Consider the following 13,182-nt stretch of genomic DNA (forward strand, 5'->3'; position numbering starts at 1 on the left):
GTGAATAATTATTCTCATTCCACTTCCCGGTTGCTGCAGCTGTGGCCTGTTCGCAGCAGGAACGATCGCTCAGGAGCTCTGCTGCTGCAGTATCACCCCGAAACACAAAGAGCTCCTGAGAGACCGGGAGGTTTGGGGTTTTCTTCCTTTTCTTTCCTCCCCGTCCCTTTACGATCACTCATTTTCAGGGTAATGACCCTGAAGTTTTAAAGCCCGTCTCAAACTCCATGCATGGATCAGTGAGCAGCTGAGAATAGGACAATCAGCGTTTAAGTTCAATGTTCAAGATGTTCTTATTGCTCAAGCAGTTATTCAAGGTATCAGTAGAGAAAAACCTAATGAAGGATCTGGGCAGTTTTGGTCCTTAGCCAGACACGCTGTTTGGGGAAACCTTACGAGCAGCCTCGCTCGCACAGAGGTGACGGGGCAGGGAAAGGGGAACAGGCAGCATTTTTACTGGCCCCACTCAGCTGCCGTTGAAATTGGTGGAAGCTGGACCACCGACTCAGATCAACAGCTTCTCTCTTGAAAACCTCACCTTAAATTTAACACCCAGGAGATTATTTTAAGGGGTGGGGGAAACGGGAGGTGAAAAAGGCATTTCACGCAATTCTCTGCAACATTAAAAAACCGCAACTCTTCTCAGAAGAAATGCGCCAAAGAGGCAAAGGTGCTTAAGCTCTGCTCAGACTCAGGGCACAGCTCTAGATACCATTTTTTCCTGCGTCAAAACAAAAGCTACTGTCATCTAAGCAGAACTTGAAGGAGTACCTTCTGGCTGGAAATTTATGGGCTTTGCTATATTCTCAGTTTGCTGTCTGCAGTTCCAGCTGCTCCTCACTCCAGGGATGCACCTGCAATGTGAAGGGTCCCTCTTCAGCCTGCCCTCCGCCAGCAAAAGAAACCCAAAATCTTAATTTTAAAACAGGTCCAGTCTATAGTCTTTGTTTTCACTGATGGAGGCTGAAACGGAGAGGTTTGAAGAGTGGTAATTAAGGTGGTTCTAGCAGATTTCAAATGCACTTTGTAAACCATTTTATGCCATGCAGATGCAGTAATGTGTTTTAGGTGAAAAAACGCATGCAGTGCAGGGATGATTAGAGCAGATTTTAAGCAGTTAAGAAAGGGTTAGACAAAGGAGTGAGAAACATTTCCAGCTTCGTTCCGCATCTCTTACTGTTACAAGGCTTAACTAACTGAATAGACAATTTAAAACATTTTGTGTTTCCTCCTCCTGTTTTGCAGCTGCAGCAATTTTTCCTTCTTTCTTAAGTTTGATCATTAAAGTATCATGACCAGCAAACTTTGCCCCCATTACTAAATGTTATACAAGTCTTAGACTTGTGTAACAGTGCTTTAAAAGAGCGTTTTACAGAGTTGACTCTTATTAATACTAATTTCATTACTCCCTACCGGTAAAGAAGCCATGTGTAGGCAGCATCTCCACTTTAAAATCGCTTTACATCACCAGAGTAAATAGTTGGGTGCTCGTGTACACGGGAACGTGGCTCGGGGTCGTTGAAGCACCATGCACATCACGGTGGGAGCCAGACCTTGGCTGATACCAACTGGCAGAATTACGGCTAAGTCCTTTGCGGGGATTTGGTTTCTGCTGAACGTACCAAGTCCCAAACCTTGCCAGACCGCACTCAACACGGTGAAGCTGCACCTCCCGAGTACGGCCGTTGCTTTGCACCAGCACACCTTGCTACAGATGAAACGGTCAGCTTTGCAGCATGTTGAAGCTACAAACACGCTCTTTTCCTCCCATTCCCACTGCACTCCCCTGAAGAGGTTATTAACCACGAGCGAGACCCGCAGGAGCAACGTAACTTGCAGCTTCCTAATATTCCTGGGTGTCCTAAATAACAGATACAGGAACTTCCTTACCTCACCTCCTTCTCTCAGACACTATGAAAAAGAAGCCTTAAGCGTGTCATTATTATAATAATTATCCTTGTCTTTGGTACCAGCTCCTTTTCCTGACCCAGAAAATAACTATTAGACCTACTAGGCAAGCATCACAAATAACTTTTACACAAGAATACCTTCCTGCCCAGCACTGACGGCTCACAAGTGAACAGTTTGTGACTGGTATCAGGAAGGAAACTAAATGAAGCTCTACAGATTAACAGAAAGTTGGTTTTAAATGCTCTCATAATAATGAAAAACATCAGTTTAGACTTTGAACTGATCTTGCGTTGCATTTTCACAGCACCAGGCACTGCAGGAGCGTGACCCAAGGCTGGGCTTCGCAGACTATGGAGTACCATTCTTAGTAAGCAAGTGTATTTCCCTGAGCTCTGAAAAGTTTGTGAAAATATTTGTTCTTCCCACCTCTCCCCATATACAAAGGTTTTAATAAGCTTTAACAAACGTACAAGCAAACAAACCCTTAATTAAAAAAAAAAAAAAATTAAATTCCTGAGCTGAAGGCTTCTAAGTAACTTTGACAATCCCCAAACATCCAGGTGATGATGGAAGGAAGTATAACTGAGATAAACGCGGTGATGGCAACGTCCCCGCCCTGCAGGCAAGGCCGGCGGCACCCGTCCCACCGCGGGGCCTGCGCCAAGAACACCGGCTGCCGTCCCAGCCAGGGACCTCCTCACAGCGACACCAGTTACCTGATTTTCCTCTCAACTTCCAAACGGCAGAAACAGATTGCTGCACGTTAGCGCTGGAGAGTTTGCAACAAGGGTTTCTAATACGCTTATGGGTTTGATGCTTCAACCCACCGCGGTCGCTGGCACGGACTGCACTGACCGCAGTGGTGGAAGATCACACTGCTGGGAACACTGCAATTTTAACATGGAGTCACTCCTCTCCCCTCAATTACAAGCGCAGTGTCGTCTTTTTTGGTTTTAATTTTTGCTGTAAACACACCTCGTATGTAACCGTTCATCTGCAGATTCTTCAAACACTGGGTCACACACTTTGAGTGATGGTTGTTTTATTCTTTTATTAAATTGTCATTGGTACTGGTTATTTGGTGCGTCCAAACCAAAATATTAAAACTGCAAGCTAAGAGAGCAGCAACACAGCATATCCGTTGTAAACAATTTATTATTATTTTCTACCTCAGTTACTTACAGGAAAAAAGTCATAAAAAAGAAAAAAAGAAAAGCACAGATGGACTATTTACAAAAAATGAGAAAATTCACAATAGCCGAAATGTTTGCAAATCATGCACACTAAGACAAGTTCACAAAAGCAAAGCAATTCATAGCAAAAAAACCCAAACAAAATAATAAGAAGCCATACAGATTAAAAAAAGCTATTGCCTGCAGAAAAGTAAAAAGAAAACTAACCAATTATTACATCAAGCATCTTTAATGAAATGAACAGCATAGCCGTGTATTGTAGAGCCTTTGACACTGACATTTTAAACAAGTGGATTAACAAACATTAAAATGCATTACAGTTCTACTGTAAGCATGCAATTTACTTCTCACAAACTTATAAAATGGGTAGAAACACTTAAAGAAAAACAGAATTTAAATACGATGCGTGTTTTCTACCCAGAAGTCCAGAATCTGGTCTTGTTAAAAATAAAGCCAATGGATGGAGGCATTATCACGTAGCTTTGCGATTTGGGTGGAGATTAAGAGGCGCGATACAGCTTAAGCTAGCAGGGGAAAGCTCGTCCCTCTTGCCAAAATTTAAGTAATTTGCCCATGATTTGCAAGCAAAGTCTGGAAGTAGAAGCGACTGCACGGAGTATGCGAGAGCATCGCTGGCTGCAAGACGAGGGGGTGGTTAGTGGCTCGGAGCTGGGGCAGGGATCGCTGCCGGAGGTGCAGTAACTGTCTCAGCCCTTTTTTTGGTGGCTTCTAGCCACGGCCCTTGCACGATTACGGCAGCTCCAGGAAGAGCCACCAACCCAACGGGAACGGAACAGGAGAAAATATGCGTGGGTCTGCTACGCCCGCAGCCGCCAGTGCCACAGGGTCACGCTTGCGGATGCAGGGCACTCGTTTTGCATAATTAAACCCTGCATTGCTCATGATCCTAGTGACAGGAGATGCTAGTCTCACTCCACCCTCATTATGATTTGTGCTCCTGCTGAACGTCTCTGTGTTGAAAAGCGCCAACATCTCTCTTTGGGGCTGCTTGTGAGACCCAATCATCATTTTTGCTTCCTTGACAAAATTATTTCTAAAAAGTTTGTGAGAAGTCATGCCTTCATAACGCCCCTAACCCCAATCCTTGTGAGTTACATTCCAAGGGCATTAAAAACTCATAACAAAGCAGAGGAAAAAAAAAAATAAAAAAAATAAAAAAATAAAAAGCAAACTCAAAGCAGTGAGGATATGGAGCCTTTAAAAAAATAAAAATAAAATAAAAAGTCCAGTCAATCAAACCAGTCAGTAAGAGCAGCAATTTTTCAGTGGACATTGATATTAAACATGGACCACCCAGGCTTTTTCTGTCTCTCTCTCTCTCTCATTAGCACTGTAGTAAACCCCGATTAATTTGTTATGCATCTTTAAGAACTAGTTGATAAAAATTATGTCTTGTGAAATCGGCAAATAGTCTGCAAAGTGAAATAAGAACAGAAATTAATAGATTAAACTGAAAAGATAAGTCCCAGAAATTAAAAAAAAAAAGACACAGAAAGGGAGTGATTGCAATTAAAAAAAAAAAAAGGCTATGTACTGAGTTATAAAGGCCTAGAGGAAAAAAATAACGTGATGGGAGAAGATAGAGCAGTCGCCAAAGTGATTGCGTGTGTCTCGCCCATGGAGCAAGGGGCTGTCCCCGTGCTGACAGCAAACAGCGGAGGATGCGGGAGAGGGCCCGTCCGGGGGACCCTGCCAGCAGCTCCGGCAGCCGGCGCGCCCCGGCACGGAAATGGAAATGCAAACAGGTGGATCGTGACATCTGTAGCCTCGTTTCACTTGGACAACAGTAAATACCAACAGGACAGTTCAATTCGGATGGGCATTCAATTTTTTTTTTTTTTTAATTAAAAAAGTAAATGGGTAGCGTAACCTGAGGAGGAACCGGAATAACGCCCGCTGGCAGGCGACGAGGCACGGCAGCGCAGAGCCCTGTGGGATGGTGACCGCTAACAGCCCAGCTCTGCAATGACACCCTCCGGGGACGGCCCCGGCGCCAGCCCGCCCTGCCAGGCCGATTTACTGCAGCACAGGCACCCGTGCAGGAGAACAGGTTTCACGACACAACTGTACTGTAGTAAAAAGCGCTGCCAGGTCTCCTCTATAACGAACCACAGGCATACAGCTGTATATTTATATGTATTGTATTTATATGTATACTTATACATACACATCGGTGCGGTTGCAACACCACCGCTGTTTAGGTACCGCGGAGCCAGGAGGCAGACGAAGCTCTCAGGCGCACTGCCTGGGATGCTCCTGCAGAAACGGCCAAGTATTTTTTCTTTTCGAATCATGACCCTGAGCATTCGGGCATGACAACTGACTAAAAAAGCACATCTCAGATTTCTCTCCATCAGGTCTGCACGTGCTCCTACCTCACGCTCCAAGCCACAGTCGTGCCATGGGCCTCACGGGCACTTCTGCAAGCGTCAGAACACGCGAAAGGAAGGGTTGGGGGATTCGGGCTCTTTTGAAGAGGAGGACTATGTGCTGGAACCATGCTTATGCTATTCATCCTGTGGCACTAAACACCTTTCCCCACGGCTGGTTGGGCAGGCTGCCTACTCGATTCCTTCCCAGGGGTGTCTGGAGGAGGAGCGAGCGCTGGGCAAGCCCTGTGCCGCAGGACACGGCTCCCTCCGGCAGAGAGGGGCGAAAGGAGAGCGGGGAGAGCCACGTAGGCAGCTGAGACACGGCACGACACAACCGTGTGAGTGGCACTTACTTCCACCGCTGTTCCCGCGGCAGGAGCGAGCAGCGGATGCTGGCACACCCCCGTCCTCAAATCCTGACCTGCTCCCAAAACGCTCCCTCGCACCCTGAGCTTTGCTCCCGTGCTACAGGGCTCTCTGCCCCCAACACTCCTCCCTCCAAACGCCTGGCTCTAGCGAGAGGGACACCCTGTCCTGCTGATGGGCACCAAACCCCTTGTGCCGTGCCTCCCGGCAGGGAGGGTTCCCGTGCCCCACGCCGCTCTGACAGGTTGTGTTTCTGGAGACCAGAGTCCCAAGTCATCTGAGAAAAACTGCCTCCTAACTCTATTAACGGTTCTGATTGCTGTTAAGGAATAAAGTAGCTGAGCGGGAGTGGAGCAAACAACACGGGCAGAGCTTTAGGGCAGGGAAATCCAAGCAAGGCGATGGAGGACTCTGAGCATCTCCCCTTCGCTGCCCTGCTCCCGAAGGCACAACTGGTGCCCGCAGTGAGGTGCACCTGCTTTTTAGTGGTGACAATCCACTTTGATTTTCCTTTGCGTATTCAATCTCTGCAAGAGACTGAAAATAGCTAGCAAATAACCGGAAGGCCTGTTTTGAAAAACCAGGCCCTTAATAAAAATATATGTAATGAGGGCCACAGTCAAACGGTACCTCTGCTGTCAGCTGCAGACACACTCATTTTAGACATGTTTATAATTAAAGTCATCTAAGCTCTGCCAATTTTCATCATTTAACTTATCAAAGGTGTCTCTCATTTAGCTGTCTTCATACGAATCAGCTGGTACAAGGAATCCTGAGGACACGGGAGGAAAGTGTGAGACAACATGCAAATGCTTTCTGAAGCCTCCTCCTCATATTCAACTTCCAGCTGCCATCCTGCCAGCCTGGACCTCTGCCCACCGGCTCCAGCGGCGCAGCCGGGGCCGGCGGCGGTGCCACCCGCAGGGGCAGCTGCCTGGTCACCACCGGCAGCCGTGTCACCCGCCGCTGCCGACCCTCCCTGCCCGGCATGCCGCCCTGGCAGCTCTGCCGTCAGCCCTGACACCCTGGTTGTTTCGGACCTGGCTCGCTTTGGGAGGGCGTAGCACGGGTGGGAAAGAGGCAGATGAGCTTTAAGTAGAGCCCAAGCATTTGTGAATTGAAATTGAAAAACAAACCCCTAACAGCACTGTCTCCCTTGGTGTTATTAGTCCTGCAAAAACCAGCTGCACAGAAACTACTGTCCCAAGGACATTGTTCGTCTTATAGATGTTAATAATACATATGCTTCCCATGCAATGTTTCATCCTAATGACCTAGTGCCGAACACAAGGCTGTATCTTCGCCCCAGCGTGCCGCAGGTAGAGCCGAGCATCCCTCCACATCCTCGCCCATCCTAAAGGACCTTCCCGTGAGGGTGTCTGGTTTTCCTCCCCGCGGAGCTGCTGCCCCTCCCGCACCCGCCGTTGCTCACTACGGGGGGTTCACTCGCTTTCTCAATTACCCCGAGCAGAGCTCTGCTCCCGCCTCTCCCTTTCTGAGCCGCTGCGGAGCGTGGCAGCGGGCGGTGGGACCGCTTGCCCGTGACCCCCGCAACAAGCGCACCCATGAATTTAACGCACAGCACACCGAGGTTTCCTCGCCGCGGTGGCCGGGTGGCCTTCAGCTGTTAGTAAGCCATAAACACAGCAGCGTCGCTTTGCTTGTTAGAGCTGCCCGGGAAACCCCAGGGTGAAAGGAAAGGAAACTCTCTGTCCTGCGTGGTTTCAGCCCCACCTGCGGAACGTGCTGGAATGGGAAAGGGCTCTTCATGATCCCCGCTGTGCCCCGCAGCCAGCCCGCGGCGCGGTGCAGCCGCCCCGACCCGGTCCCACCGCCGCGGCGGTTGGCAGCCACGCCAAGGAAAGGGGGGAAACCAAACCGAAGCCAAACCGAACCATCAACACACGGCTAGAAACTATTTCTGTGAAGGACACCAGAGATATCGATAAAGAGCACAGGAAGGTTGGACTTTTCACTCCAAGACTGCACTTGTAATGAATATACACTTACCGCAGGATAGTGTGGGAACGTGTGTGCGAGTCTCTGTGTGCCTGTGTGTGTCTGTGTATACCTCTATAATATATATGAAAGGAAAAACCCATCAAAGGGAGGATAATAGTTCTTAAATTATCTTTGTTGCCTTATGTTTTAATTTAAGAAGTTTGTTTTCAAATAACCAGTACCAATTTACACGTTAGTAAAAACGTATTTAAAATATGTATATATAATATCTATTTTAAAATAGTAAAAAAATTTGTTGGTGTGTGAGATGCTCCCTGCAGACTTGCCTGTCTCAGCTTGCAGCTATGGATTTAAAAAAAACGGAAAAAAAAAGAAAGAAGGAAAGAGGGGGAAAAAAGTAAATCTGCAAATGAAATGTACGTACCTGGGAACTGATAGCTGTAACTTGGGGCAAATCCAGGATATCCTCGGCCATACGTTGCAACAAAATTCGGGTAACCTTGATCACAGAAACGTTAAAAAAAAAAAAAGAGAGAGAGACAGAGAGAGAAAGAGAAGTTTGAAGATTAATAAAGGCTTTTTGTTTTTAAATACAATGCAAAATGACATGGAGGATGGGTGAGACTTGATTTTACAGGAGGTATTAAAAACCAAGATTTATTCCGCTCATGCAAAACTGCAAAAAGGTTTCATTATTATCTTGAATAGAAGCATCTAGAGCTGGCCGGCTTTCCTGCTCGCTTCCCTGCCTGGCTTTGTGCATAAGACCTGTCACTCAGGTAATTAACATGCACTTTGGTATCTGAAGTCCAAGGACTGTGCATACTTGTTAGCTGGAAGAGTAAATGCCAAATGCTAAGGCTAAACACATAACACAGGTTTGCTCTGACATTTGGAGAGCTTACAATGAATGTACTTTGCTTCAGAGCTATTGACAGTTGGAGATTAAGGTAGTAGTAATTCTTTATCCCGGGAGTGTGAAGGACAACAGTTAACACATCAAAGAGTTAGAGGCAGCCACAGCAATGAGCCACAGAGTCAAAGAGGTTTTAATTTTTCAGGAAAGTAAGACCCAGCTATGAGAACCGCTTCCTAAGGCAATTTCTGAGATATGCGCAGAAACGCATCCACCCTCAGGTAGCTTTTGAAGTTTTATTACGAGAAAAATACCACTCGCGATCATTTTGTTAATAAAGATGCCTAAGTAAATGCATTAAGTGGCAACTCTGCCCACTCCAACACAGCAGCCAGGAGTGAAAGGTAGTGTTGGCAAGAGGGCAGAGCCCTCGGAGGGCGGTGGGTGCGGGAGGTCCACCCGCGGGTGCCTGATGGACGGAGGTACCACCCTCGGCCGTCAGCCCCGTGGGTGCTCGGCCAAGGGTCTCACCATGGGGGCATGCCTTGCCGGCACCACAGGCGGTTAACTCCGACAGCCAGGCCAGGGGAGAGGGCTTTCACCCTCCAGGCAGCAGGAAGGTTTGCGTACGTGCTGGAGGTCACACTCGTCCCTAAACCTGCCTGGGCTGGCAGCAGCCAAGGGGTCGCACGCTGTGACCCCCCCAGGTTTTAACTTCCCAGCCCTGATGCGAAACAGCTCTCTGGTCCCACTGCGGCTGCTTGCTACGACCGGTACGGCCGATGCCACAAGCTGGCCTGTACACTAAGCAGACTTCCTAAAATTGTAACCTCGCTTCTGATTCCCAGTATTTCTTTGCTTGGTTTTCTTAAGAACAGGAATTACCCTTTGCAATTCCAGTGCAATAAATGCTGCGTAACGTTCCCGCTGACTGTCAGTGTCAGCCCAGACTCCTCCAGTCTCCAGGAAAGACCTCTCCAGACCAAGAAACCATCACGAAAAGTTTGCTCTCGCTCCCTCTGAAGTGAGTGAAAATCTCGGCAGTGATGGCAGCAGCAGCTGGGCTGGCCCCGAGAAGATGTTTAGCAGCCGAATGGTTCTTCTGGGGGTCTCCTAGCTCTGCTTTTATTTATTCTTTAATATACTCACACATCGTACAGCTATTTTCCTGCCGCCGCAAGTCCCTCCATTTCTGATTAGATTTATATATACATATAACGTACTATTAATCATAATCTAAAACTGGAAGATAAAAATGCTTGGATGAATTTTGATTATGGGATTAAGCAGTGCCAGGGGAAAGCAGCCCTGCGATCCCCGGACAGCACGCTGTGGCTTTCAGCGATATGTACACACCGCTTAGCCCTTGCATATTTATTTCACAGCTCAACAGCTGGATTCCCTTAGAAATTAATCACCTCTGTCATTAAATCAGATCTTTCAGAGTTAAGCTTTACAAACCTTTTTTTGTTTTTTTTTTTTGAAACAACAATATTGATAAATGGATTGTTTGCTAAGTAAGTAGCGCCATTAACACCACTGCGAGCTCCACCATGAAAAATCACTCTGCGCTGTCCGACCGCAGCCCCTCTCCTCGCCAAGTGGAAAAAATTAAGTTTTATTCTGATTCGAACGACTCCGAAACAGATCCGTCAGCTCCCGACTGTCGGGGCCACGGGGGACCGGTGTGCCGGGCAGCACCTGAGGTCTGCCCTGGGGAGCAGGGGCTGCAGATGCGGTCCCCATGGCCCCGGCCGGACCGGCATGGCGGTGGATGGCAGCTGCCCGCGTGCCCACGGTGGTTTTTGGAGCTGGCAGTGCGGTGCAGGATGCCATCTTTTCCGCTGCCCTGCCCCGGGATGCTCTGAGGGGCCAGGGATGCTCCTGCCCCGGTGCATTTGCCTCCAAACCCAGGGCAGCGTGCAGCACCGCAGCAGCCCCGCTCTCCTCGGCCAAACCCAGCCGTGCCTGACGGCAGCGGCACCGGCGGAGCTGCCTGGGGGGCTCTCGCCTGCATCACCAGTGCTCAACGCTCTCCAGGTCAGGCAGATGAAATCATAAATTTATAATACAACATTACTTCAATTTTCCTCTTCATTTACTGCTGCAGTGCCCAGCTCTGCTCTAACGAGTCAAAGCCCGATCCGTGCAGGGGAAATTGCCTGGCTGAATATCAATAGCGCATTAACACCATGCCCATCATGGCTTCGTGCATGATGCTTCATCAAGCCAAATTATGGCCATGCTGACCTACCCACCATTTCCATTAGATGCCATTCTCATCCTGCATTGGGCACTGAACAGTTTGTTTGCTTCAGTAGTCCTGGGGAATGATCAATCTCTCTAATTATCCCTTGTTGCTAAACCAAAAATCCAAGTTTTGCCTGGATTACCTCCTCTGAAGCGAGACCCTCCTGTCCCAGGAAGCAAAACTCAAACCAACCACCAAAACTGCTTTCGCCCCACCACTTCCCTGCAGCTCCCGTCTCTGACATCAACAGCAGGTCCGATGCACCCACCCTGCAGGTTGGTTGAACTTCCAGCCCATGTGCTGGAGTCTTGCAGAGCCTCATCTCGCAGAGGACCAGATCCTGCCCTGCGCTGGATGCTCTCTGGGCAGTGCTGGCATGCAAGGTGAGGGCGATGGCTGCTGGAAGCACCACGCTGACCACCCGACGGTCACGTTCAACCGGCTGTCACGCTCTTGGTGGAGGCAACACCCAATGCGGTCACGGAGTTCGTTACCACCGCAGCGTGTGAGCAACCGCTCGGTGCAGGGACGGTCTCCCAGGGTAAAGCAAAGGCTCTGCTTTCAGGATGAAAACAAGAGCAAACGGGTAACACTGACCTTTTTCCTTACAGTGTACCTGAGTACACACAGCATTCCTGGTGCTAAAGCCCATCCTGGTGGGCCCATGGTAAAGCCCAAGCATTGCAGGCATTCTACAAAAGCAGAAGGTGGGCAAACTGCCCTACCTTCCATTCTGCACAGGAGAACTGTGGCCCTGGAGACCGAGCAGCTTGCCACGGTGCACGCACAAGGTCACTGGAAAGGCAGGAGACCCAAGGCAGACTCCCGACTCCCCTCCGTCCCACCAGCACCTCCAGAGGGAGAAAGGGCTTCTCTGCTTCAAGCGGGGAGGTGTCCACAACCACTGAACCAGGCTATGGAAATGTCTTTTCTTTTTTAAATTTGGTGATCTGAGATGGACAAAGGTCACGGTTACTACGTGGGAACACTGAGCACATTGGGGCCTGGGGACCTCTGCTTTCAAAATTAATTCAAATGTTCCAGTAAATGCAAGAAAATTATTGTCTCCCAATGCTGCTCAGAGCAAAGAACGCCAGGTCCTTTGCAAAAAAAGGCATGGTCCTTCTGCCAAAGCATAGCCCCATGCTGCAACAAAAACGCTCGGGGTTTTTCTCAAAAGAAACGTGCTGTGACCTGGACGTAAGCACCTGTGGCACCAGGGAATGCAAACCAAAAAGCATCTCCTACAGCCACAGGGGGTGGTCACATACTAGGGAGCAGCTATGGAGAAGAAACACATCTGCTGTAGAAGTTTCTCCCTTGGTCCAACGAAGCTGACCTGTCTCCTACTTCAAGGGAATTAAAGAGCTAAGCTCAAGCCGGCCGCAGCTGCGTTCACCACTGATGGCTACAGCGGGTGCTGCTGCAGGAGCCCGGGGGGTTCCGGGAAGTTGTACCAGCTTCCCGGGAAGCCTGTGCTAATGAAGGGCTCCCCTTCCTCAATCCTGCCTCAAAGGCAGCTGCTACTTTATTAAACAGAGTCTGATGGAAAAAAGGAATGACTTTCTTTGAAGGACACAAGCTTCTTTTATGCATGAGTTCAGCCTACCTAGATTGAACGTGTGCAGTAATGCAGAGCCCCGCTCTGCCTTGTGCAGTGATACACGCAGCCTGTTAGAGACCTTCTGAAACCTGGCGTTCATATCAGACATCATTTCACCAGCCTGGGGGTGTAAGCTTTACGGGCCGAGCGCTCCTGTCTCTGGAGGGGTTTGCAAGTTAAAAAGAGCCCAACTTTAATATTAAACACCAGCAAGTCTAAGATGCCCGTCGCCAGAAGAAATGAGTGCTGCGGGACCCCAGCTCAGACCAAGCAGCGCAGCAGTCACCTCCAGAGCCGGGCGTCACTGCCGGGACCACCGCAACGGCAGCTGCGACGTCCCACACACACAGAGCTGCTTCAGATGGGAGGGCAGACAGAGACGACCTGCTATTAATGCTGCTCCTCAGTTGCTTTCTTCTTTCCTCTCTTTTTTTTCAAGTTTTCAGGTAGAGACCTGAATGGAGGGCAAAAAGCCGTGGGGCAATGCAGTGACGCCGACAGGTCCTCGGGTGACGGGGCTCCTGGTTCGCACACCAGGACCAGGTGACGGAGGTGAGGCTTCTGGGCGCATGGCAAGCTTCTCGGCCATCGAACCGCTCCTGCTCCTGCTAGGGGGGACACGGTGTCTGTTCACAAGCATCCACGGG

At 49.1% G+C, this 13,182-nt stretch overlaps 1 protein-coding gene across 6 annotated transcripts in view; it reads right to left on the reverse strand.

Moving 5' to 3' along the window:
- Positions 1–13,182, reverse strand: part of MSI2 (musashi RNA binding protein 2) — a 260,590-nt gene that overhangs the window by 32,400 nt on the left and 215,008 nt on the right. For 5 of the 6 annotated variants that reach the window (XM_050908824.1, XM_050908822.1, XM_050908823.1 and 2 more), the window contains exon 10: positions 8,250–8,324. In XM_050908824.1, the coding sequence (XP_050764781.1) occupies positions 8,250–8,324 (75 nt within the window). Of the gene's footprint in view, positions 1–3,456; positions 4,538–8,249; positions 8,325–13,182 lie in introns of those variants that run through there. The other variant, XM_050908826.1, reaches the window with a different exon arrangement.

Source organism: Gymnogyps californianus, chromosome 20 (assembly GCF_018139145.2).
Source record: "Gymnogyps californianus isolate 813 chromosome 20, ASM1813914v2, whole genome shotgun sequence".
NCBI lineage: Eukaryota > Metazoa > Chordata > Aves > Accipitriformes > Cathartidae > Gymnogyps > Gymnogyps californianus.